Here is a 26,087-nt window from a genome sequence, read left to right as displayed (position 1 = left end):
TGCACCTTAAATGATGTGAAACTGAAATAATTTAGTTAGTGTTATCAAACTGCCAACCTCCATTGGATCACAGAAAAAGCAAGGGAATTCCAGAAACACATCTACTTCTGCTTCATTGACTATGCTAAAGTCCTTGATTGTGTGGATCACAACAAACTGTGGAAAATTCTTGAAGAGATGGGAATACCAGACCACCTTACCTTCCTCCTGACAAAACTCTATATGGGTGAAGAAGTATCAGTTAGATCTGTACATGGACAATTGACTGGGTCAAAATTGGAAAAAGAGTACTTTAAGGGTGTATATTGTCATCCTGCTTATTTAACTTATATGCAGCATATGTCATGCAAAATACCTGGCTGGATGAAGCTCAAGGTGGCATCAAGATTGCCAGGAGAAATACCAATAACCTCAACTATGCCTCAGATGACACCACCTTAAGGGCAGAAAGTAAAGAGGAACTAAAGGGGCTCTTGGTGAAGGTGAAAGAAAAGACTGAAAATGCTGGCTTAGAACTCAACATTCAGAAAATGGAGATCATGGCACCTGGTCCCATCACTGCATGGCAAATAGATGGGGAAAAAATGAAAACAGTGACAGACTTCATTTTCTTGGGTTCTAAAATCACTGCAGTTTGTGACTGCAGCCATGAAATTAAACGGTGCTTGCTCCCTGGAAGAAAAGCTATGACAAACCTCGAGAGCGTATTAAAAAGCAGAGCCATCACTTTGCCACAAAAGTCCACCTAGTCAAAGCTATGACTTTTCCAGTAGTCATGGACGAATTTGAGAGTTGGACAATAAAGAAGCCTGAGTGCCAAAAAATTGATACTTTTGAACTGTGGTGCTGGAGAAGAGTCTTGAGAGTCCCTTGCACTTCAAGATCAAGCCAGTCAACCCTAAAATAAATCTATCCTGAATATTCATTGGAAGGACTGATGCTGAAGCTGAAGCTCCAATACTTTGGTCACCTGATGAAAGTGAAAGTGAAACTGAGTGAAGTCGCTCAGTCGTGTCCGACTCTTTGAGACCCCACGGACTGTAGCTTACCAGGCTCCTCCGTCCATGGGATTTTCCAGCAAGAGTACTGGAGTGGGTTGCCATTTCCTTCCCCAGAGGATCTTCCCAACCCAGGGATTGAACCCAGGTCCCCCACATTGTAGGCAGATGCTTTACCATTTGAGCCATCAGGGAAGTCACCTGATACAAAGAGCCAACTCATTGGAAAAGGCCCTAATGCTGGGAAAGATTGAGGATAGGAGGAGAAGGGGACTGCAAAGGATGAGATGGTTGAGTGGCATCACCAGATCAATGGACATGAGTTTAAGCAAACGCCAGGAGACAGTGAAGGACAGGGACGCCTGGCTTCCTACAGTCCATGAGGTTGCAAAGAGCCAGAAATGACTGAATAATTAACTGCAACAACAAATCAAACTTTCTCTGGTAGCTCAGATGGTAAAGTGTCTGCCTACAATGCAGGAGACCTGGGTTCGATCCCTGGGTCGGGAAAATCCCCTGGAGACAGAAATGGCAACCCACTCCAGTATTCTTGCGTGGAGAATTCCATGGACCGAGGAGCTTGTTAGGCTACAGTCCATGGAGTCACAAAGTGTTGGACACGACTGACAGACTTCACTTTATTATTTCTAGGGTTATTAATTCTCTACCAGAATTTAGAACTTTCCATAGATACCTTGTTAAATTATAGAATTACTGTTTAGTTTCATATTTGTGCCATTTTTGCTTTGAATTAAAAGATATTTGTCAGCTTAAGAATAAAAGGGAAAACACTATACTTATACAATCTTGTGAACAAGACCATTCCCCTCCTAAAAATCTTATAGATGCAGGTCCATCAGTTCCAAATCCTTCATCACATTTGTAAGTAACTTCTTCTCCATATTGGTAACTGTCTTTATTGTGAGATACAACACCATTCAGAATATAAGGTGGAATTCCACAAGGAATTCCTGGGAAGAAATGAAAAAAAATTGATTTCACGTTTTGCTAATTTTGAAATTTAACTTGATGTACTGGTCAACAGCCTATTCAAAAGCAGAGACATGACTTTGCCAACAAAGTTCCGTCTAGTCAAGGCTGTAGTTTTTCCAGTGGTCATGTATGGATGTGAGAGTTGGACTGTGAAGAAGGCTGAGCACCAAAGAATTGATGCTTTTGAACTATGGTGTTGGAGAAGACTCTTGAGAGTCCCTTGGACTGCAAGGAGATCCAACCAGTCATTCTAAAGGAGATCAGTTTTGGGTGTTCTTTGGAAGGAATGATGCTAAAGCTGAAACTCCAGTACTTTGGCCACCTCATGTAAAGAGTTGACTCATTGGAAAAGACCCTGATGCTGGGAGGGATTGGGGGAAAGAGGAGAAGGGGACAACAGAGGATGAGATGGCTGGATGGCATCACTGACTCGATGGACATGAGTCTGAGAGAACTCCAGGAGTTGCTGATGGACAGGGAGGCCAGGTGTGCTGCAATTCTTGGGGTCACAAAGAGTCGGACATGACTGAGTGACTGAACTGAACTGAACTGGTCAATATATTTGGTAATTTTACTTGAAAATAATAAATGATTATACAGGAACCTCCATGATATGGGAGCAAAGTGCACAAATTTTTCCTAAAATCACCATTCTGGTGTGTGTCCACTTGAGCAAGAACTTGAAACAGAAATTATCAATATATGACAGAAACCATTAGTGCTCTCTAATCAATCATGAGTAATAAAAGAAAAACACATTGAGACTCCAAACATCAACTCAGGAAAAGTACTATATATTGTATAAAATTAAAAGGGATATTTTAGGGAAGACATACGACATATTTTTGAAACTTGATAGGAATATGAATAGGTTTACTAATATGAATAGTTAGGTTTAATTTTAGTGCACATCCAGTGTTAATACAAAATAATTGCCAGATTGAACAGTGATTCTATATAGAAGAAACAAATTTTCAATTAGAAAAATGATTAATTTTATATGTCAAATTTTATTTAACATATAAATATATACATTTTATTTTCATACATAAATGACCCATAAATAGATGTTACTTGATGCATTTAGAAATCTAAAGGATCAAGTCTCATGACTTTGATGACAATTGATTAGTTTAATGAATGATACTGAAAATAGAGTTTGGTTTGCCTAGTGTCCTCACCTACGCACTGAGGTGGAGAGCTCCACTTTCCCATGTGGCATATTATCACATTATTTTCAGATATCTTGAAGCCTTCTTCACAAGTATAACTTAACTTCGTGCCATGTGCATACAGCCTTTGTTGATGTATTTCTCTCCTTTCTTCTGCAGAGCTAGATGAGTTAATGGTTCCATGGTCTATTTGAGGTGGTTGAGAACATCCAGTATTTTCTGTATGAAGTACAGAGGTCAAAGAGTAAAGTACAAATATAATCTTTAAATTAAAAATATTAATACAATCAAATATTATTTTGGATTTTAAAATAAGAATTAAACAAAAAGAATACTCGGAACAAGTTAAAGGATTTTAAAACGGACAAATATTTGAAACTTGCAAGCTATTTGTCTCCATAAACACAATGCTAGTACTACTTGTTCAGTATGCCCCTTCATCCTTTTTGAAATGAATTTCTTATTGAAATGTTGGATGTATAACAGTATGTTAGCTTCAAATGGGCTACAAAATGATTTTACTTTTACATACATTATAAAATGACTACCAGTATGTCTAGTAGCAATCTGTCCATATCAAATTTATTACAATATTATTGACCATATTCTGTATGCTGTATATTACATCCCCCTGGCTTCTTTATTACATAACCGGAGTTTGTACTTCTAAATCCCCTGTATCTACCTTGCCAACCCCCTCCTCTTTTCTTGCAACAACTCATTAATTTTTTGTATCCATATGAGACTGTTTTCCTTTGATTTTGTTTTATTTTTAAATTCCATAAATAAGTGAAATCATGTGGCATTTGTCTTTTTCTATCTTACCTACTTCACTTAAAATAATACATGCTAGACACATCTATGCTGCTGGAAATGTTTCATATTTTATGGCTTGTTTATAGTTCATATTGCATGTATATATATATCAAACATCTTCTTTATCTACCTATCAGTGGACTTTCTAGGTTGCTTGCAAATCCTGGTCATTCAATGCAATGAACATTGGAGTACATATATCTTTTTAGATTAGTGTTTTTGTTTCCTTTGAATAAATACCCAGTAGTGGAATTGCTGGATCATACAGCAGTTCTATTTTTATTTTTTAAAGGAAACGCTATCCTCTTTTCCATAGCAACTCTGCCTGTTTACAACCCTACCAACAGTGCACAAATATTCCCTTTTCTTCACATCTTTGACAACACTTGATATTGTCCTTTTCATGGTAGCCATTATGACAGGTGTGAAGCGACATCACACTATGGTTGCAATATGGTTTTCCTGGATACAGTAGTCTTGGGTGCAAGTTTTTTTCCTTTCATCTCTTTGTATATGTTCTACCAGTCCCCTGTGACCAAAAAAAAAAGATTCTTCAGAAGCTGTTGATACTTGTAAGAGTCTCCTTGTAGGTAACTACTGCCTTTTCTCTTGAAGGAGAAGAGGGTGACAGAGGATGAGATGGTTGGATGGCATCACCAATTCAATGGACATGAACTTTGGCAAACTCTGGGAGATGGTGAGAGACAGGGAAGCCTGGCCTGTTGCAGTCCATGGGGTCACAAAGTGTTGGACATGACTTGGCAATAGAACAACAACTTTTAAAATATTAATTAATTTATTTTAATTGGAGGCTAACTACAATATTTTAGTTTTTTGCCATACATTGACATGAGTCAGCCACGGGTATACCCCCATCCTGAACCTCCCTCCCACCTCCCTCCCTATCCCATCCCTCTGGGTTGTCCCAGTGCACCAGCTTTGAGTGCTCTGTTTCATACATCAAACTTAGACTGGTGATCTATTTCACATATGGTAATATGCATGTTTCAATGCTATTCTCTCAAATCATCCCCACCTCGCTTTCTCCCAGAGTCCAAAAGTCTGTTCTTTATATCTGTGTCTCTTTTGCTGTCTCACATATGGGGTCGTGGTGACCATCTTTCTAAATTCCATATATATTCATTAATATACTATATTGGTGTTTTTCTTTCTGACTTATATCACTGAATAATAGGTTCTAGTTTCATCCACCTCATTAGAAATGATTCAAATGTGTTCTTTTTAACACCTGTCTAATATTCCTTTGTGTATATGTACCACTGATTTCCTATCCATTTTTTTCTGCCAATGGGCATCTAGGTTGCTTTCATGTCCTAGCTATTGTACACAGTGCTATGATGAACATTGTGGTACACGTGTCTTTCAATTCTGGGTTCCTCAGTGTGTGTGCCTAGCACTGGGATTGCTGGGTTGTATGGCAGATCTATTTTCAGTTTTTTAAGAAATCTCCACACTGTTCTCCAAAGTGGCTGTACTAGTTTGCATTTCCACCAACAGTGTAAGAGGGTTCACTTTTCTCTGTACCCTCTTTAGCATTTATTGTTTGTAGACTTTTGATAGCAGTCATTTTGACCAGCATGAGATGGTACCTCATTGTGGTTTTGATTTGCAACTCTCTGATAATGAGTAATGTTGAACATTTTTTCATGTGCTTATTAGACATCTGAATCACTTCTTTGGAGAAATGTCTGTATATTTTTTGGCCTATTTTTGGATTGGATCATTTATTTTTCTGGTATTGTTGTTTATATACTTTTGAGATTAGTTCTTTGTCAGTTGCTTCATTTGCTATTATTTACGCGTACTCTGAAGGCTGTCTTTTCACCTTTATTACAGTTTCCTTTGATGCACAAAAGCTTTTAAGTTTAATTAAGTCCAATTTGTTTATTTTTGCTTTTATTTCCATTATTATGGAAGGTGGGTCATAGAGAATCTGCTGTGATTTATGTCAGAGAGTGTTTTGTGTAAGTTTTCCTGTAGGAGTTTTATAGCTTCTGTTCTTACATTTAGATCTTTAATCCATTTTGAGTTTATTTTTGCGTATAGTTAGAAAGTGTTCTAGGTTCATTATTTTACAAGTGGTTGACCAGTTTTCCCAGCACCACTTGTTAAAGTGATTGTCTTTTCTCTATTTTATATTTTTGTCTCCTTTGTCAAAGATAAGGTGTCCATAGGTGTGTGGATTTATCTTTGGACTTTCTATTTTGTTCCATTGATCTATATTTCTGGCTTGTGCCAGTACAATACTGTCTTGATGACTGTAGCTTTGTAGTATAATCTGAAGTCAGTCGTGTTGATTCCTCCAGTTCCATTCTTCTTTCTTAAGATTGCTTTGGTTATTCGAGATTCTTTTGTATTTCCATCAGATCAGATCAGATCAGTCGTTCAGTCGTGTCCGACTCTTTGCGACCCCATGAATCGCAGCACACCAGGCCTCCCTGTCCATCACCAACTCCTGGAGTTCACTGAGACTCACGTTCATCGAGTCAGTGAAGCCATCCAGCCATCTCATCCTCTGTCGTCCCCTTCTCCTCTTGCCCCCAATCCCTCCCAGCATCAGAGTCTTTTCAAATGAGTCAGCTCTTCACATGAGGTGGCCAAAGTATTGCAGTTTCAGCTTTAGCATCATTCCTTCCAAAGAAATCCCAGGGCTGATCTCCTTCAGAATGGACTGATTGGATCTCCTTGCAGTCCAAAGGACTCTCAAGAGTCTTCTCCAGCACCACAGTTCAAAAGCATCAATTCTTTGGTGCTCAGCCTTCTTCACAGTCCAACTCTCACATCCATACATGACCACAGGAAAAACCATAGCCTTGACTAGACGAACCTTTGTTGGCAAAGTAATGTCTCTGCTTTTGAATATGCTATCTATGTTGGTCATAACTTTCCTTCCAAGGAGTAAGCGTCTTTTAATTTCATGGCTGCAGTCACCATCTGCAGTAATTTTGGAGCCCAGAAAAATAAAGTCTGACACTGTTTCCACTGTTTCCCCATCTATTTCCCATGAAGTAATGGGACCAGATGCCATGATCTTCGTTTTCTAAATGTTGAGCTTTAAGCCAACTTTTTGGTTGTTAAATCATCTGTTCTAGTTCTATGAAAATTGCCACTGGAGCTTGATAAGGATTGCATTGAATGCATAGATTGCTTTGGGTACTATACTCATTTTCACTATGCGGATTTTTCTGATCCATGAACACGGTGTATTTCTCCATCTATTTTTGTCATCTTTTATATCTTTCATCAGTGTTTTATAGCTTTTTATATATAAGTATTTTTTTTTCTTTAGGTAGACTTACTCCTAAGTATTTTATTCTTTTCATTGCAATGGTGAATGGGATCGTTTCTTTAATTTTTCTTTCTGTTTTCTCATTGTTAATGTATAGGAATGCAAGGGATATCTGTGTATTAATTTTGTATCCTGAAACTTTACTATATTCATTTCTTAGCCTCAGTAATTTTCTGGTGGTGTCTTTAGTGTTTACTATGTAGAGAATCATGTTATCTGCAAACAGAGTTTACTTCTTCTTTTTCAATCTGGATTCCTTTTATTTCCATTTCTTCTGTGATTGCTGTCACTCAAACTTGCAAAACTATGTTGAACAGTAGTGGTGAGAGTGGGCACCCTTGTCTTGTTCCTGATCTTAGGGGGAATGCTTTCAATTTTTTGCCATTGAAGATAATGTTTGTTGTGGGTTTATCATATATGGCTTTTATTATGTTGAGGTATGTTCCTTCTATGCCTGCTTTCTGGAGAGTTTTTTATCATAAATGGATTTTGTATTTTTTTAAAGGCTTTCTTTGTATATATTGAGATAATCATATGTTTTTTATATTTTAATTTATTAATTTTGTATATCACATTGATTGATTTACAAATATTGAAGAAATCTTACATCCCTGGAATAAAACCCACTTGGTCATGATGTATGATTTTTCTAATATGTTGCTGGATTCTGTTTGCTAGAATTTTGTTGAAGAGTTTAGCATCTATGTTCATCAGCGGTATTGGCCTATAGTTTTCTTTCTTTGTGGCATTTTTGTCTGGTTTTGGAATTAGGGTGATAGTGACCTCAGAGAATGAATTTGGGAGTTTATCTTCCTCTGCAATTTTCTGAAGAATTTGAGTAGGATCACTTGAGTTCAGTTCAGTCACTCAGTTGTGTCTGACTCTTTGTGGCCTCATGAATTGCAGCACACCAGGCCTCCGTATCCATCACCAATTCCCAGAATTCACCCAAACTCATGTCCATCGAGTCAGTGATGCCATACAGCCATTTCATACTGTGTCATCCCCTTTTCCTCCTGCCCCCAATCCCTCCCGCATCAGAGTCTTTTCCAATGAGTCAAATCTTCACATGAGGTGGCCAAAGTATTGCAGTTTCAGCTTTAGCATCAGTCCTTCCAAAGAAATCCCAGGGCTGATCTCCTTTAGAACGGACTGGTTGGATCTCCTTGCAGTCCAAGGGACTCTCAAGAGTCTTCTCCAACACCACAGTTCAAAAGCATCAATTCTTCGGTGCTCAGCTTTCTTCACAGTCCAACTCTCATATCCATATGTGACCACAGGAAAAACCATAGCCTTGACTAGACGGACCTTTGTTGGCAAAGTAATGTCTCTGCTTTTGAATATACTATCTAGGTCGGTCATAACTTTCCTTCTAAGGAGTAAGTGTCTTTTAATTTCATGGTTGAAATAACCATCTGCAGTGATTTTGGAGCCCCAAAAAATAAAGTCTGACACTGTTTCCATTGTTTCCCCATCTATTTCCCATGAAGTGTTGGGACCAGATGCCATGATCTTCGTTTTCTGAATGTTGAGTTTTAAGCCAACTTTTTCACTCTCCTCTTTCACTTTCATTAAGAGGCTCTATAGTTCTTCACTTTCTGCCATAAGGGTGGTGTCATCTGCATATCTGAGGTTATTTATATTTCTCTGGCAATTTTGATTTCAGCTTGTGCTTCTTCCAGCCCAGCATTTCTCATGATGTACTCTTCATAGAAGTTAAATAAGCAGGGTGACAATATACAGCCTTGACATACTCCTTTTCCCATTTGGAACCAGTCTGTTGTTCCATTTCCAGTTCTAACTGTTGCTTCCTGACCTGCATACAGATTTCTCAAGAGGCAGGTCAGGTGGTCTGGTACGCCCATCTCTTTCAGAATTTTCCACAGTTTATTGTGATCCACACAGTCAAAGGCTTTGGCATAGTCAATAAAGCATAAAGAGATGTTTTTCTGGAACTCTCTTGCTTTTTCCATGATCCAGCAGATGTTGGCAATTTGATCTCTGGTTCCTCTGCCTTTTCTAAAACCAACTTGAACATCTTGAAGTTCACGGTTCCCGTATTGCTGAAGTCTGGCTTGGAGAATTTTGAGCATTACTTTACTAGTGTTATTTAACTTTTTTCTTCTTTCCTGAGGTAAGATGTAATGCTATGAACCTTCACCTTAGCACTACTTTTACTGAATCCCATAGGTTTGGGGTTTTGTTGTGTTTTCATTTTCATTTGTTTCTGTGCATATTTTGATTTCCTTGTTGATTTCTTCCATGATTTGCTGGTTTTTCAGAAGCATGTTATTTAGCCTCCATATGTTGGTTTTTTAATAGTTTTTGTCCTGCAGTTGACATCTAATATTAGTGCATTGTGATCAGAAAAGATTCTTGGAATTATTTCCTTTTTTTTTAAATTTACTAATGCTAGATTTATGGTTCAGGATGTGATCTGTCTTGTAGAATGTTCTATCTTCACTTGCAAAAAAGGTGAAATTCATTTTTTGGTGGTGAAATGTCCAATAGATATTAATTAGGTCTAACTCTTCCGTTGTATCATTTAAAGCTTGTGTTTCCTTGATAATTTTCTGTTTAGTTGATCTAACCATAGGTGTGAGTGGGCTATTAAAGTCTCCCACTATTATTGTGTTACTGTTAATATCCCCTTTCATACTTGTTAACGTTTACCTTAGGTATTGAGGTGCCTTTATGTTGGGTGCATATATATTTATAATTGTAATATCTTCTTCTTGGGTTGATCCTTTGATCATTATGTAGTGTCTTTTGTTGTCTTTTTTCACACCCTTCATTTCAAAATCTATTTTACCTGATATGAGTATTGCTACTCCTGCTTTCTTTTGGTCTCCATTTGCATGAAATATCTTTTCCAGCCCTTCACTTTCAGTCTGTATGTTTCCCTTGGTTTGAGGTGGGTCTCCTGTAGACAGCATATAGAGGGGTCTTGTTTTTGTATCTGTTCAGCCAGTTTTTGTCTTTTGATTGGTGCATTCAACCCATTTACATATAAGGTAATTATTGATAAATATGATCCCATTGCCATTTACTTTGGAACAACATTTTTAATTTTTTCCATTAAATGATACTGTGTCCTGGTATGGACCTCTTTAGGTTCATCTCTTTTTGGGACTGTCTGATTTCGAGACCTGAATATCTGTTTCCTTCCCCAGGTTAAAAATGTTTAGCTATTATTTCTTCAAATAAGTCTCTGTCTCTCGCTATTTTAGATCCATATAATAAGAATAGTACTTCACTTGATGTTGTCCCAGATGTTTGTTAACCTAGCCTCATTTTTAAAATTCATTTTTCTTTTTCCTATGCTATTTGGTAAGTTTCTACTACCCTGTTTCCAGACCTCTGATCCATTCTTCTGAATCCTCTAATCTGCTATTGATTTTTTTTAGTGTATTTTTTCATTTCAGCTGTTGTATCCTTCAGCACTGTTTAGTTCATCTTTATATTTTCTTATTCTTAAAATTCTGTTTTCATCCATTCTTCTCTAGAGTCCATTGAACATCTTTATGGTTATTACCTAGCATGCTTTCTTGGGTAGATTGTTTATCTTAACTTTGTTTAGTGACTTTTCTGAGATTTTGTCTGGGTCTTTCATTTGGAATGCATTTTTCTGTCTCATGATTTTACCTAAATCTGTGTTTATTTCTAAGAGTTAGTTATATTCCTGATCTTAGAGAAGTGGTCTTATGTAGAAGTTTATGGGACCCAGCAGAATGGTCCCCTCTGTAGGATCTGGGCTGCAGATCTAGATGCTATAGGGGTGCCCTTCTGTTGTGTCAGTGCCAATTACTTTGGGTGCACTGGTAGGAAAGGGTTCCACCTCCTCCTCTGTTGGCTGCCAGACCCTGCCTCATGTGGTGGCTTCCAGCCCATTCATAGGCATGATGACATGTTGATGGAGCTGGCTTCAGGGCCTAAAAATACTTGAGCTGGTGATATCACACCCAAGAGCAGGGTGAAATTCAGTGTAGCAGCTGTGGAGCCCAGTGGAATTTGGGGTTGGTGCTGTCATGCTGGTGAGTTGTTTAGCCTCTGGTGCTATTAAGCTATGTATGTGTGTGTTAGGGAGAACTCTAAAGTCGCACTTGTCTCTCATGATGGCTGGCATCAGTATCTATGATCCCAATCATCTCCTATCTCTCTAGAAGTTTCATGAAGATAACCAAATTAGTCTAACCCAAGCTTCTTTCCCATTGATGCCTCTTTACTGGGACACAGAGTATGTGAGATATTTGTATGCCTTTAAAGAACAGAAGCTCTCTTTCCTAAAGCCCTCTGGCTTTCTTGTGCACAAGTTGCTCTGGACTTAAAAGTCAGAATTTCTGGGGGCTTATCTTTCCGAACCATGACTCCCAGGCTGGGCAGCCCAGTTGTCCCTTCATCCTTGTCCTTTTGATCATTAGGAATAAAATTTGCATAAACATAAATTTTACCTGTTATTGACACAGCAGCTCAAAGAGTTTGTCTGTGTTTCACATCAGAAGTGAAAGAGTGTTCATCAGTTCATAAACGGAAACTGTGATTTACTGTTTCAAGATAAATTAGAAGAGACAGAGAGGACTTCATCTTGCTGACCCATACAAAGTTTGTGTGAAAACCCAACAACTCAAAACCTATGGGATGCAGCAAAGCCGTTCTAAAGGGGAAGTTTATAGGAAGAAACAAGGAAAACATCAAATAGAGAACCTAATTTACACCTAAAACAACTCGATGAAGAAGGACAAAAAACAAACCCCAAGTAAGTAGAAGGAAAGAAATTCTAAAGATCAGAGTAGAAATAAATGAAAAAGAAGCAAAGGAACAATGGTAAAGACTAATAAAACTAAAAGCTGCTTCTTTGAGAAGATAAACAAAATTGACAAACAATTAGGCAAACTCATCAAGAAAAAATGGGAGAATCAAATCAACAATATTAGGAATGAGAAAGGAGAGGTTACAACATAAATACAGAAATACAAATGATCATAAGAACCTATTATGAGCAAATATATGCCAATAAAATAGACAACCTGAAAGAAATGGACACATTCTTAGAAAACCTCAATCTTCCACGACTGAACCAGGAAGAAATAGAAATTATGAACAAACCAATTACATGCACTGAAATAAAAAATGTGATAAAAAAATTCTCAAAAAATTAAAGTACAAGGTCTGATGGTTTCACAGGTGAGTTCTCTCAAACATTTAAAGAAGAGCTAGTAATATTCTTATAAAACTCTTTCAAAAAACTGCAGATGAAGGAGCACTTCCAAACTCATTCTATAAGGCCATCATCACCCTTATACCAAAACCAGACAAAGAAAACACACACACACACACACACACACAATTACAGGCCAATATCACTGATGAAAATAGATGGAAAAATCCTCAACAGAACACTAGCAAACAAAATTCAAAAATACATTAAAAAGATAGTACACCATGCTATGCATAAGGCAATAGCACCCACTCCAGTACTCTTGCCTGGAAAATCCCTTGGATGGAGGAGCCTGGTAGGCTGCAGTCCATGGGGTCTCGAAGAGTTAGACACACCTGAGCGGCTTCACTTTTACATTTCACTTTCATGCATTGGAGAAGGAAATGGCAACCCACTCCAGTGTTCTTGCCTGGAGAATCCCAGGGACAGAGGAGCCTGGTGGGCTGCCATCTATGGGGTCGCATAGAGTTGGACATGACTGAAGTGACTTCGCAGCAGCAGCAGCAGAACACCATGATAGCAACCATCAAGTTCGGTTTACCCCAGGGATGCAAGCATTCTTCAGTATACACAAGTCCATCAATGTGATATACCATATTAACAAATTGCAAGATAAATTCATATGGTAATCAAAATAAATACAGAAAAATTCTGAAAATTTTCAACACCCATTTATAATAAATACTCTTCAAAAAATTAGCAAAGAAGGAAACTACCTCAACATAGTAAAGGCCATATATGAGAAACCCAGAGCAGACATTATTCTCGATGGTGAAAAACTGAAAGCATACCCTCTAAGATCAGGAAAAGACAAGGGTGCCCAGTGTCACCACTATTAGGCAGCATTGTTTGGAAGCCTTAGCTACAGCAGAGGAGAAAAAGAAATAAAAGGAATCCAGATTGGAAAAGAAGAAGCAAAACTCTCATTGTTTGCACACAGACAATACTACACATAGAAATCCCAAAAGATACTATCAGAAAATTACAAGAAGTGATCAGTGAATTTAGCAAAGTGACAGGATACAAAACCAATACACAAAAATCAATTGAATCCCTATGTACTAACAGTGAAATATCAGAAAGAGATATTAAGGTTTCAATCCTATTTACCATTGCAACAAAAAGAATAAAATGCCTAGGAATAAACCTACTTAAGGAGAAATAAGAGCTGTATACAGAAAAGTATAAGACATTGAGGAAAGAAATCAAAGACAACATAAACAAACGGAGAGGCTTACTGCTTGGAAGAAATGTTATGACCAACCTAGATAGTATATTGAAAAGCAGAGATATTCCTTTGCCAACAAAGGTCCATCTAGTCAAGGCTATGATTTTCCAGTAGTCATGTATGGATGTGAGAGTTGGACTGTGAAGAAAGCTGAGTGCCGAAGAATTGATGTTTTTGAACTGTGGTCTTGGAGAAGACTCTTGAGAGTCCTTTGGACTGCAAGGAGATCCAACCAGTCCATTCTAAAGGAGATCAGTCCTGAGTGTTCTTTGGAGGGAATGATGCTAAAGCTGAAGCTCCAGTACTTTGGCACCTCATGGGAAGAGTTGACTCATTGGAAAAGACTGATGCTCGGAGGGATTGGGGGCAGGAGGAGAAGGGGACGACAGAGGATGAGATGGCTGGATGGCATCACCGACTCGATGGACATGAGTTTGAGTGAACTCTGGGAGTTGGTGATGGACAGGGAGGCCTGGCGTGCTGCGATTCATGGGGTCGCAAAGAGTCGGACACGACTAAGAGACTAAACTGAACAGAACTGAACTGATTAGAGACACAGACACTGAGAACAGACTATGGACATGGCTGCCAGGGAGGAAGTAGAGGGTGGGATGGATGGAGAGTGTTAGTGTTTCCCTAATTGGAACCAGATCCTTATTGGAACTGTAGCAAATTTACACTACCATATGTAAAATAGACAGTCAATGGGGATTTGCTGTATGGCTCCAGGAACTCAAACCAGAGCTCAGTAACAACCTAGAAGGGTGGGATGGGCCGGAATCTGGGAGGGATGTTCATGTGGGAGGGGACATGGGTAAATCTATGGCTGATTCGTGTTTATTTTTGGTAGAACCCAACGTAATACTGTAAAGTAATTATCCTTCAATTAAAAATAAATAAATATAAAATAAACAAACACCAACCCCTGAAATTTCATATGCCAAGGGGCCCAGGAGGAGGCTCACTCATGCATACATGAGGTAAAAGGCAGACAGATCTCTGTCTTGACTGTGATGCCTACAGTGGCTCATGAACCATCTCAATTCCCTCTCAGCTGCACTCCAGGAGCCCTGGCAAACCTATCTTAAAAATTCATGCATGGAGCTAATCCTCCTGTCAAAGTCCAGGTTTTCACAGGAGGACTACTGTCTGCTTCGTTCACATACCCTTCCACCTTGTGGCCAGATCCCTGTGGTTACAACTGACTCAGAGGGAAGAGCAGCCTTTGACAGACCACCAGTGAGCTTGCAGAGAAATTTGGCTTAAGTCTGTGACCAAGTACAGGAACACAAGATTAAGATGTACTGCTACTTGGGGGAAACAAACGACAGGCTGTCAATACCAATTCTGGTGCACTAATGTATCTAGACAAGAGATGAAGCATAGAAATTCTGACAACACAGGGATGAGAAGTGTCAGCTGCTGCTAAGTCACTTCAGTCGTGTCCGACTCTGTGCGACACCATAGACCGCAGCCCACCAGGCTCCCCCGTCCCTGGGATTCTCCATCAAGAACACTAGAGTGGGTTGCCATTTCCTTCTCCAATGCATGAAAGTGAAAGTGAAGTAGCTCAGTCGTGCCTGACTCCTAGCGACCCTATGGACTGCAGCCTACCAGGCTCCTCCATCCATGGGATTCTCCAGGCAAGAGTACTGGAGTGGGTTGCCATTGCCTTCTCTGGAAGTGTCAGCAGGTACCACCATAGAAGATCTGAGATAGCTGCAGAGTCTCTAGCCAGGTTGAAGAAAGTTATCTCTCACCCAAAGGAGACTGGTACTTTAATTAGAAAAACAGCACCACAAAACTTAAGGAATATGAACCCAAAGTATCATGACACGAACAAAGTATAAAAATCTTCAGTATTCACATCTGAAGATTGGAGATCTGTGATTTATCCAAGGAAGAATTTCAAATAGCTGTTTTAAATAACTCAGTGCGCTAGAGAAAATACAGTATATCTCATGATGTACTCTGCATATAAGTTAAATAAGCAGGGTGACAACATACAGCCTTGATGTACTCCTTTCCCTAATTGGAACCAGTCTGTTGTTCCATGTCCAGTTCTAACTGTTACTTCCTGACCTGGAATTTACTAAGGAGCCTTCATTTGGACCTAAGAATATTTCTCAGCAGAAACCTAGTGGGCCAGGAGAAAGTGGGATGATATATTCCAAGTGTTGAAAGAGAAAATTGCCAAAGAATATTTGAAAATATCCTTCAGAAAAGAAAAGAATATAAAGACTTCACTTGACCAAAAAATACTGAGAAAATTGAACACAGCTAGACCTTCCTTGAGGAGGGCATGGCAACCACTCCAGTATTCTTGCCTGGAGAAGCCCATGGACAGAGAACCTGGCAGGCTGCTGCCCATAGGGTCACAAAGAATCAGACACAGCTGAGGTAACTAAGCAGGCACACAGACCTTCCTTACTGAAACACGAAAAGGAATTATTCAAGCTAAAGTAAAATAATGCTAATTAATTCCATGAAAATACATAGTACACTCGTAAATTTAAGTGCACATTCACATTCAGAACACTATAGTACTTCAATATGGAATGTAAACACTTAACTATTTAAGAGTTAAAGTGCAAGGATATAAAAGTAACTATAGCTACAATTATCTTTTTAATTAAGTACACACTATAAAAAGAGGCAAATCGTGACATCAAAAAGATAAAATGGAGAAGGGGAACAGGAAGGAGATTTAATATATGGTTGTGTTCATATATTATTAGAATAAAACACACTGCTCTCTCTGAAAGATGCTTTATGTAAATCTCATGGTAAACAAAGTAGGAATCTATACTAGATTCACACTGGTAAAGAGAAGTTTATTAAATGCATACTGCTGCTGCTGCTGATAAGTCTCTTCAGTCGTGTCCAACTCTATGTGACCCAATACATGGCAGCCCACTAGGCTCCTCTGTCCCTGGGATTCTCCAGGCAAGAATACTGGAGTGAGTTGCCATTTCCCTCTCCAATGCATGAAAGTGAAAAGTGAAAGTGAGGTGGATCAGTCGTGCCCGAGTCTTAGCGACCCTATGGACTGCAGCCTACGAGGCTCCTCCGTCCATGGGATTTTCCAGGTAAGAGTACTGGAGCGGGGTGTCATACTATAAAGTTATAGTAGTATTGTTACACTACTATAACAAAAATCATGAATTCACAAAGGCAAGCTGTCTGAGGAAAGGATTTAGGGAACTATAAAACATCCTGTTACAAAATAGATGTACAAAATAGATACATCCTTATCTATCAATAATTACACTAAATATAAAGAAATGCATGAGTGCATGCTAAGTAGCTACTGTTGTGTCTGACTCTTTAAGACTCAATGGACTGTAGCCCACCAGGCTCCTCTGTCCATGGGATTTCCCAGGCAAGAATACTGGAGTGGGTTGCCATTTCCTTCTCCACTGTTTTCTTCTATCTCAATGAAATCTTAAGCTATTACTGTGAATTACTTATCAGACAAATCGTCCATATCCATTATTTGGGGACAGTAACTGAAAAACTATTGTGTTTCTCTGTTAACATTTTAGTCCTTTGATGTCTGTGTCCTTTGAAGTCTCAGGTTGCTGTGTTTGCATTTAAAGAAGCAGTCACTCCCTCCTGTCTTTACAGACTGACATGGGGAGGGAAGTACACTGTCACACTGATAGGGATTTTGAGACTTTTTCAGATCTTTTATAAGGATACACCTGGCCCATGTACTCAATTCCTCCTAGGAGAGAATTCTGAAGCTCATATACTTCTACCAACGCAGCAAAGACAGTCTCTATGCTGACAGTTTCCTGGCTGCTTCCCTGGGGCAATGCCAAATGCTCACATTCGTGTGCTTTCTCACAGATTCATGGAGACAGGTTGGCTTCTAGATGTCCCACAGGCCATCTGCAAAGGTTTAGATGCCACTGTGGAGACCTACACAGGGAGCTGTCCCTGGGGAGGGGATGTGGATGAGATGAGGGGTCCAGGGGTGAGCAGGACCACAAGCACGGTGTCTGCAATGGTTTGGGGCTCCCTGGTGGGGTCTCCATGCGGTCAGTAGGACCCATGTCCCTTGAAGAATTCTAGCCCTGGATGCTGTGCTCCTGGCCTCTCCCCACCCCCCAGCCATGCAGGTGACCCCAGTGTCCTGGATAAGGGGAGAGAGAAGTGTGCTGGAAGGTGAGGACACCGCCCTTGCTCACACACTCTTATTTTCCCCACAGGTAAAATCCTGTGCTGAGGGGTCTGTCATCTTTGTGCTCTAGCAGCATGCTGTCGTGTCTCTGCTAGACTCCTGGACCCCCACAAAGATCCTCTTATCCACAAATGATGGTCAAAGTCTGCATTTATATCAGGAGAGACAGTGAGACTCCTGCCATCTTTCTGACCTCACTGTATTATTACAGGTTTCTTCTTTGTGGATCTTTTCCTATTTTCTTGACTAATGTATATCAATACATGTATTTTGTTATATGCTTATCAAGAAGTCTATAGGTACACTCATAGACACTTGTAAACAAAAAAATTAAGTAGGTCCTTTGGCAAAACAAGAATCTGATATAAACCTTTGGAGTGGATAATACAGCTGAGTCTTAGAAAATTATGAACACATGGGATCTCAGCCCACTTTACTCACTGACACGGATGCATCTGGGAGGAGGAGACCAGCCACTCTCTGTGCAGGTCATTGTGTTCTGATTATTTTGAAGACTGTAGCCATGATAGCAGCGAACCCTTACAGTTTCACCCTGTACAACTTTTTTTTCACTACTTGGGGTATATCCATTTTCCAAATTATTGAAAATACATTCTCCTAAGGATCAGAAAAATAATATGATAGAAAAAAACATAAATTTGTTAATATAGAACTTAAAAGATGAACCTTATAGAATTTAAATGTGAATGCACTAGTTTTCAAATATAATACATAACAATAAAAATGAAAGCTACTATCACATTTGTTACAAATGAAAATCAACATTCCATATCATTTTTCTTTAGTTTATGATTAAAGTATGTATAAATGATGCAGACATTCTTATAAAGTCTGTATCTCATAGGATTTACATGAAGAGCCTCTAGTAAAGGGAACATCTATTTACATGTTTGTTTGTTTTTTTTTTTCATAGAATTCATCCCTTGGCCTTACTTTTGTTACACAACACTTAACTCTACTCAGTTGTATACTTTTGTCTCTTCACTCTTTCAAAGATTTATGCATATCAACTTAAATAAGTTTACTTACTAAGGCATGGTTCTTCTGGAAACCATCCTTCTGCTGTGCAAGTCAGGTAATCCGAGGAATATAGTGAAGGAGGCACAAAATACTGATCACAGTTATAGAGAAACTGTTGATTTACACGTGCTGGAAAGTATCCACTGTATGACTGATATAGCCGTCCATGTCTTATTACTGGATAATTACAATGTTTCCCTTGGAATAAAAAAAGTAGAAATAATGTTTTACCTCATTATACAATCAAATAAGAAATTAACATTACCTCTATGAATTACATTCTTGTTCAGTTAATTACACTCACTACATTATGGTTTCTAGGAAAAGAAAAGGTGAAAAGACAGCATTCAGAATGGGAGAAAATAATAGCAAATGAAGCAACTGACAAACAACTAATCTCAAAAATATACAAGCAACTCCTGCAGCTCAATTCCAGAAAAATAAACGACCCAATCAAAAAATGAGCCAAAGAACTAAATAGACATTTCTCCAAAGAAGACCTACAGATGGCTAACAAACACATGAAAAGATGCTCAACATCACTCATTATCAGAGAAATGCAAATCAAAACCACAATGAGGTACCATTTCATGCCAGCCAGAATGGCTGTGATCCAAAAGTCTACAAGCAATAAATGTTGGAGAGGGTGTGGAGAAAAGGGAACCCTCTTACACTGTTGGTGGGAATGCAAACTAGTACAGCCACTATGGAGAACAGTGGGGAGATTCCTTAAAAAATTGAAAATAGAACTGCCATACGACCCAGCAATCCCACTTCTGGGCATACACACTGAAGAAACCAGAACTGAAAGAGACACATGTACCCCCATGTTCATCGCAGCACTGTTTATAATAGCCAGGACATGGAAGCAACCTAGATGTCCATCAGCAGATGAATGGATAAGAAAGCTGTGGTACATATACACAATGGAGTATTACTCAGCCATTAAAAAGAATACATTTGAATCAGTTCTAATGAGATGGATGAAACTGGAGCCTATTATACAGAGTGAAGTAAGCCAGAAAGAAAAACACCAATACAGTATACTAATACATATATATGGAATTTAGAAAGATGGTAATGATAACCCTGTATGCGAGACAGCAAAAGAGGCACAGATGTATAGAACAGTCTTTTGAACTCTGTGGGAGAGGGAGGGGGGGATGATTTGGGAGAATGGCATTAAAAGATGTATAATATCATATAAGAAATGAATCACCAGTCCAGTTTCAGTGCAGGATACAGTATCCTTGGAGCTGGTACACTGGGATGACCCAGAGGGATGGTATGGGGAGGGATGTGGGAGGGGGATTCAGGATGGGGAACAAATGTACACCCGTGGTGGATGCATGTTGATGTATGGCAAAACCAATACAGTATTGTAAAGTAAATAATAATAATAATAAAATAAATAAAAGAAAAAAGAAAAAAAAGAAAATTCAGATGATTGAAGTATGCAAAGATGTCCTTGATATTGAAGGTCAAATTATGTCTTGTGAGTCATATCATATAAAATTTGTATGTGGATTCTCTTGGTAGAAAACTATAGAGACTTATTAAATAAATTCTCCTTAAGTGCAGAAGTGCTAACCGTGGTTGACTAAATTAGCATCTTAGTCAAGAGATGAAAATACAGATTTTATCTTGTGGCTCAGCTGAATTCTTTCTCTTTCTTTTCTGTTCTCATCAGAAACCAAAATCCTGACACTTCTTCTCACACCAAGTCAATGTAGAAAGAAAACGTTTTTTTTTTTTTTTTCCCCAATTAACATTCATTACTTTAATTTTCTGTTTATTGGAAACGTGATATTCATCAGTTCAGTTCAGTTCAGTTCAGTCTCTCAGTTGTGTCCGACTCTTTGCGACCTCATGCATTGCAGCACACCAGGCCTCCCTGTCCATCACCAACTCCTGGAGTTCACTAAAACTCATGTCCATCGAGTCTCTCTATATATATCGAGTCGGTGATGCCATCCAGCCATCTCCTCCTCTGTCGTCCCCTTCCCTCCTGTCCCCAATCCCTCCCAGCATCAGAATCTTTTCCAATGAGTCAGCTCTTCGCATGAGGTGGCCAAAGTACTGGAGTTTCAGCTTTAGCATCATTCCTTCCAAAGAACACCGAAAACTGATCTCCTTAAGAATGGACTGGTTGGATCTCCTTGGGACTCTCAAGAGTCTTCTCCAACACCACAGTTCAAAAGCATCAATTCTTTGGAGCTCAGCTTTCTTCACAGTCCAACTCTCACATCCATACATGACTACTGGAAAAACCCTTAAACCACAATAATTTTCATGGATCCAATCACACAGGAAAGTAACAGTATTGTTTATCACTCAAACTAGATATTAGGCATTTTTTCCTTGCTTGTCTAATCAGAGAAATGAACAATCAATAATTCTTAATTTCCAAATGGTTAAGATTAAGGGAAACCCTTGAATGCTTGTGTCTAATTTTAATTGGAGAATGATGCATTTTCCAGGATTTCTTACAAATATTTTAAGTGAGGCATAACATAATTACAATTTATTTTAATGTATTTTGAGTAATTTTCACATATATGCTTACTAAGTGAATTATAAACTTTGAATCTTTGCATATCTTAATCCTTTTAACAAAGACTTGTCTATTATACAATCTCATGGCCTATAGTCTGCATCTCTCATCACTAATAGATTTCCCACACTTTTTTGAAGCTTCTCTACTTTTTTTAAGTGTGAAATGCTCATTTAGTTTGATTCCTCCTAAGTAACAGTTTAGGTTTATTCCCACTACTTTGTGGAGATTAGAATAATTTCTCTTCATCCTTGAATTTTACAAACTTCACCATGTATGTCAAGATATGTGTATTTAACAATAATGCCATGTTGGGTAAGCTTGAATGTCTGTTTTTGCAGGAGTCAAGTGAAAAAGACTCAACTAACTTTGTTATTACATGGTAGAGAGATTTCAGTCCTGATTATCTGAGTTCAGATCTAGTATATTTATTCACCTCATTTTGATTGTTCATAGAACATGAATACAGTAAAATAATCCACTGAGACTCACTTACAAAAGGTAAACAAAGAGGGCATAATCAATAATAAACATCTTTACTATCACTGGCCTGAGCTACTTTCCTCCTCTCTTTTATTTGGTCACATGTGAATCTGTATTTTTCTCTCTAACCAGATCATTTATTGAAGCTCATACAATAGTCCACTATGGCCAGAGTGGCACTGACTCTATCAGGACTCAGAACAACCTCATTCTCCTCTTACACTTCTACCAATACAAGTTCTGGTCTCATGAGCAGGCTTGGCTGTCCATCATAGTGTTGGCTCAAATTGATCTCAAAATTGATGAAAAGTATTCACTAAATTTTAAAAGTGTTTCTAGTCTTTCTGTATTTGTGCTGCTTATTCCTATGATCCAGGACCAGCATCTTATAATTATCACAGCTAAATATCCCGTTATTGAGTCCAACCTCACACATGGGCATCTTTCTGAGTGATGAACCTGTCCTAATGCGGGTTCACTTTCAGTACCTCAGTATCATTCCAGGCACATCTCCTCTGCTCCATTATACTGGTTGTTGATACAAAACAGCAATGGAGCAGGCCTGAGAACAAAATCCTGCATCTGATAATCAGCTTATTTAATGAAATTATGAATATCTGATAAACTATTTAACTGGCCAATTTCCTCATCTTGTCTACCAGAACTTTACAAGGTCCCTTGTGGGATAACTTTGCTGTGATATAAATACATTTGGGTTGATCTGCCATTTTCATAGGCTTCCCCTATGGCTCAGTGGGTAAAGAATCTACCTGTAATGCAGAAGACAAGGGAGCTGTAAGTTTGATCCCTGGGTCAATCATATTCCCTTGCAGAAGGAAGTGGCAACCCACTCCAGTAATCTTTCCTGGAGAATTCCATGGGCAGAGGAGCCTGGAGGGCTAGAATCCAAAGGGTCGCAAAGAGTTGGACATGATTGAGGGACTAAGCACGCAGCACCATTTTCATAAATCTATCTTAAACAAGATTAAATATCTTTAGTATAATTCTTATGTGGATTGAAATCTGTTTAATACTGCTAACACCTTCATTTTAAAAGAAATTAAAAAAGAAATTATGCTTTCTGTGGAGGCTTCCTCCTTTCTGTCTGGGGTCACTGGCCCTGAGGAAAGCTAGCTGTCTCTCAAGCAAGATGCGGTGATGCCCAATGGTCAGATGCTGAAGCCTCCCCCAAAAGCCAGAGGAGTGAGCCAACTTGCAAGCAAATCTTCCAGCCAAGCTGAGCGTCCAGGCGACAGCAGCCCAGATCATTACCCAGTTGCCCCCCAAACAGAGTGACGCATAAGTAGCCAACGAAGCCTTTTCCTTATTCCTGACTCACAAGAGCTCTAAGAATATGGAGGTGTATTGTCTTAAGCCAATATGTTCTCTGGAAAATTTGTTAATTAGGACTATGTATCTAATACAATGGGCATCCCAGTTGGTGCTAGTGGTAAAGAAGGAACCCGCCTGCCAATGCAGGAGACATGGAAGAGGCAGGTTCGATCCTTGGCTTTGGATGATCCCCTGGAGGAGGGCATGGTAACCCCCTCCAGTATTCTTGCCTGGAAAATCCCATGGAAAGAGAAGCCTGGTGGGCTAGATTTGATGGGGAGGCAAAGAAACAGACACGACTGAAACGACTTAGCATGCAGGCATCTACAACAATAGGTGTTAGGTGATGTGAGTTTTACTTAATGGCTTGAATCTGATATTACAATTATTTTGCATGCTAAAAATTTTATAAGTGCACCCATAAATTCTGAAAAAAACTTTGCTTAAAATATTCCAACATTTAGCTTTAAGACCACTTTTGGAAAGAGTTCAGCTGTTAATGAGAAGACAAGTGTTGCACTGGAATATCTGGTGAAGATTTCTCAGTTTCACATTTCTGTTTCATATTGTATACTCTTTCTCCTCTTGTCTGGAAATATGTCTGTAGTCTTATTCTAGTTGATTAATAAACCATCACTCATATACCTGAGAATCGGGAGAAATAATTTATGTCTGCCTGCTCCTCAGCAAGAATAATGATGATGCAGCCTTTCTTTTAAGTGATCTGGGGCCTGAGCTGCTCTTAATTGTAACACTAATGACTGGACAGGGAGCTTTATTGTGCTGTAAATGTTGTTGATGAAGAAAATTGCCTAATGGACTAAAATAACATGCAATAATTATGAAATGAATAATGCAGAGTGATGCATATTCTATTCACACCTTGAATTTCACGAGGTATCATAAAACTCATTAGAGTTTTCATTTACAAAAACTTGAAGACAAATAGATTATTAAAGAAAATGAAAGACAAAAACATTGTAATGAAGAACATATATGTTTTATATTTTGGAGTAAAATCTTTGTTTTTAATATAATTTAATTACTTATATTAATACATTTATATAATTTAATTTTTTTGCATTCTTTGCTGTTTATTTTTTTATTTTATTTTTTAACTTTACAATATTGTATTGGTTTTGCCAATATATATAATTTAATTTTTGTTTTTCTTTAATTTTTATTGGAGTTGCTTTAAAATGTTGGCTTAGCTTATGCTGTACATCAAAACGAATCAGTTATATGAATATATAACTGATTTTGGATTTCCTTTTTTGGGGGATTTCCTTCCCATTTAGGTCACCAGAGAGCATTGAGTGGAGCTGCCTATGATACACCATAAGTTCTCATTAGTTATCAATTTTATTCACAACAACCAGGACATGGAATCAACCTAAATGTCCATCAACAGAAGAATAGATGCAGAAAAAGAGGTACATATATACAATGAAATATTACTCAGCTATTAAAAGTGATGAAATTGTGCAATTTGCAGAGATGTGGAAAGACCTAGAGACTGTCACATAGAGTGCAGAAAGTCAGAAACAGAAAAATAAATATTGTATAATATTGCTTATATATGGAATCTAGAAAAATGCTACAGATGAACTTATTTGCAAAGCAAACATAGAGATACAGGCATAGAGAATGGATGTATGGATACAAGGGGGCCCGAGAGTAGAGGAATGAATTGGGAGATCGAGCCTGACATGTAATAGATAACTAATGAAAGAAGTTATAAGTTTAAAAATAAAAGTGACAAGATTTTTTTTAAGGTTGTCAACATTTACATTTCTCTCTGAAAATAATTCTAAATGTGTTGGCACTACACTGGAAATTAAGACTGTATTCCACATTTTGTAAAAGGAGAATATATCTGTACCTAAGCTGGTCCTTTAAAACTAACAGTGACGTTAATGACCTTTAATAGATTTATTAAACTATAATTGCAATACAGTAAACTGAACATATTTAAAATGAGATTTGAACCTGGAAAAAATATATTTGAACCTGTAAAATTATAAAAATAACCATTGTTCTCCAAAGTTTCCTCATATTACAAGTAAGACTCTCCTAAACATTCTGGAATTATATATAATATACTTTTCTGTGACACATTTTCTATTCACATTTCCATGAGCATATTCACATGACCCCATAATCTACATAGAGTACTTTTTGCACTGTGGAACTCAGCTGACAGAGAAAAGTATTCATTTTGTTTTCCCCTTTTAGGTGAATATCTGATCATTTTTCCATTAAGGTATTCTTATTGTTATCTCACAGTGCAGACTATTTCAACCAGTCGATTCAATCAGAAATACACACAAAGGAAAGTAGATAGTTATATTTAGGAGGAAGGCTGAGTGTTCACATCTGTTTCAACTTACCCTGTCCATGAGCAGTGTAAAACCACAAGGTGAGAAGGACATTGATTAACATCAACATGTTAGATTTTCCCAGTGGTACATTCACACAAATACTCCAGTTGTACTGTTTAGGGTTCAAAAATCTGCTTCCTTTGCAGTTACCTAGTGTGACTGAATTTATGCATTGCAATGAAGCTAGTTAATTAGTACCATTTAGTAAATATCAAAGTTCAAAATTTTGAAATGTCCCTAACTTGTTTCTGTTGGTAGTTTCACAATAAGTTATTGTATTCATCACCTGATATCTATGTGCACAACTTTCTGTGGCTAATATGGACTGGCTCCAAAGCCATATATCAGATACTAACTTTCAATAATATATTTCAA

The 26,087-nt window shown here is 38.2% G+C and overlaps 1 protein-coding gene across 5 annotated transcripts in view; it reads right to left on the bottom strand.

Annotated features, from left to right (window-relative positions):
* The window catches only part of LOC147357045 (complement factor H-like), a 39,777-nt gene extending 13,892 nt beyond the window's left edge, over window positions 1–25,885 (bottom strand). For 2 of the 5 annotated variants that reach the window (XM_086345587.1, XM_086345589.1), the window contains exons 1-4: window positions 25,722–25,871; window positions 18,972–19,160; window positions 18,363–18,539; window positions 3,173–3,382 (exon numbers count right to left, since the gene is read on the bottom strand). In XM_086345587.1, the coding sequence (XP_086201713.1) occupies window positions 3,173–3,382; window positions 18,363–18,539; window positions 18,972–19,160; window positions 25,722–25,779 (634 nt within the window). In that variant the 5' untranslated portion in view covers window positions 25,780–25,871. Of the gene's footprint in view, window positions 1–3,172; window positions 3,383–18,362; window positions 18,540–18,971; window positions 19,161–25,721 lie in introns of all 5 variants that reach the window. The other 3 variants (XM_086345588.1, XM_086345591.1, XM_086345590.1) reach the window with 3 other exon arrangements.
* Between the last annotated feature and the right edge of the window lie 202 nt (window positions 25,886–26,087).

This window comes from Bos grunniens, chromosome 16 (assembly GCF_055505025.1).
Source record: "Bos grunniens cultivar Pamir isolate PY7600 chromosome 16, Bosgru_T2T1.0, whole genome shotgun sequence".
Lineage (NCBI taxonomy): Eukaryota > Metazoa > Chordata > Mammalia > Artiodactyla > Bovidae > Bos > Bos grunniens.
The sequence above is the reverse complement of the archived record's forward strand: the minus strand, read 5'-3'. Positions and strand labels throughout refer to the sequence as shown.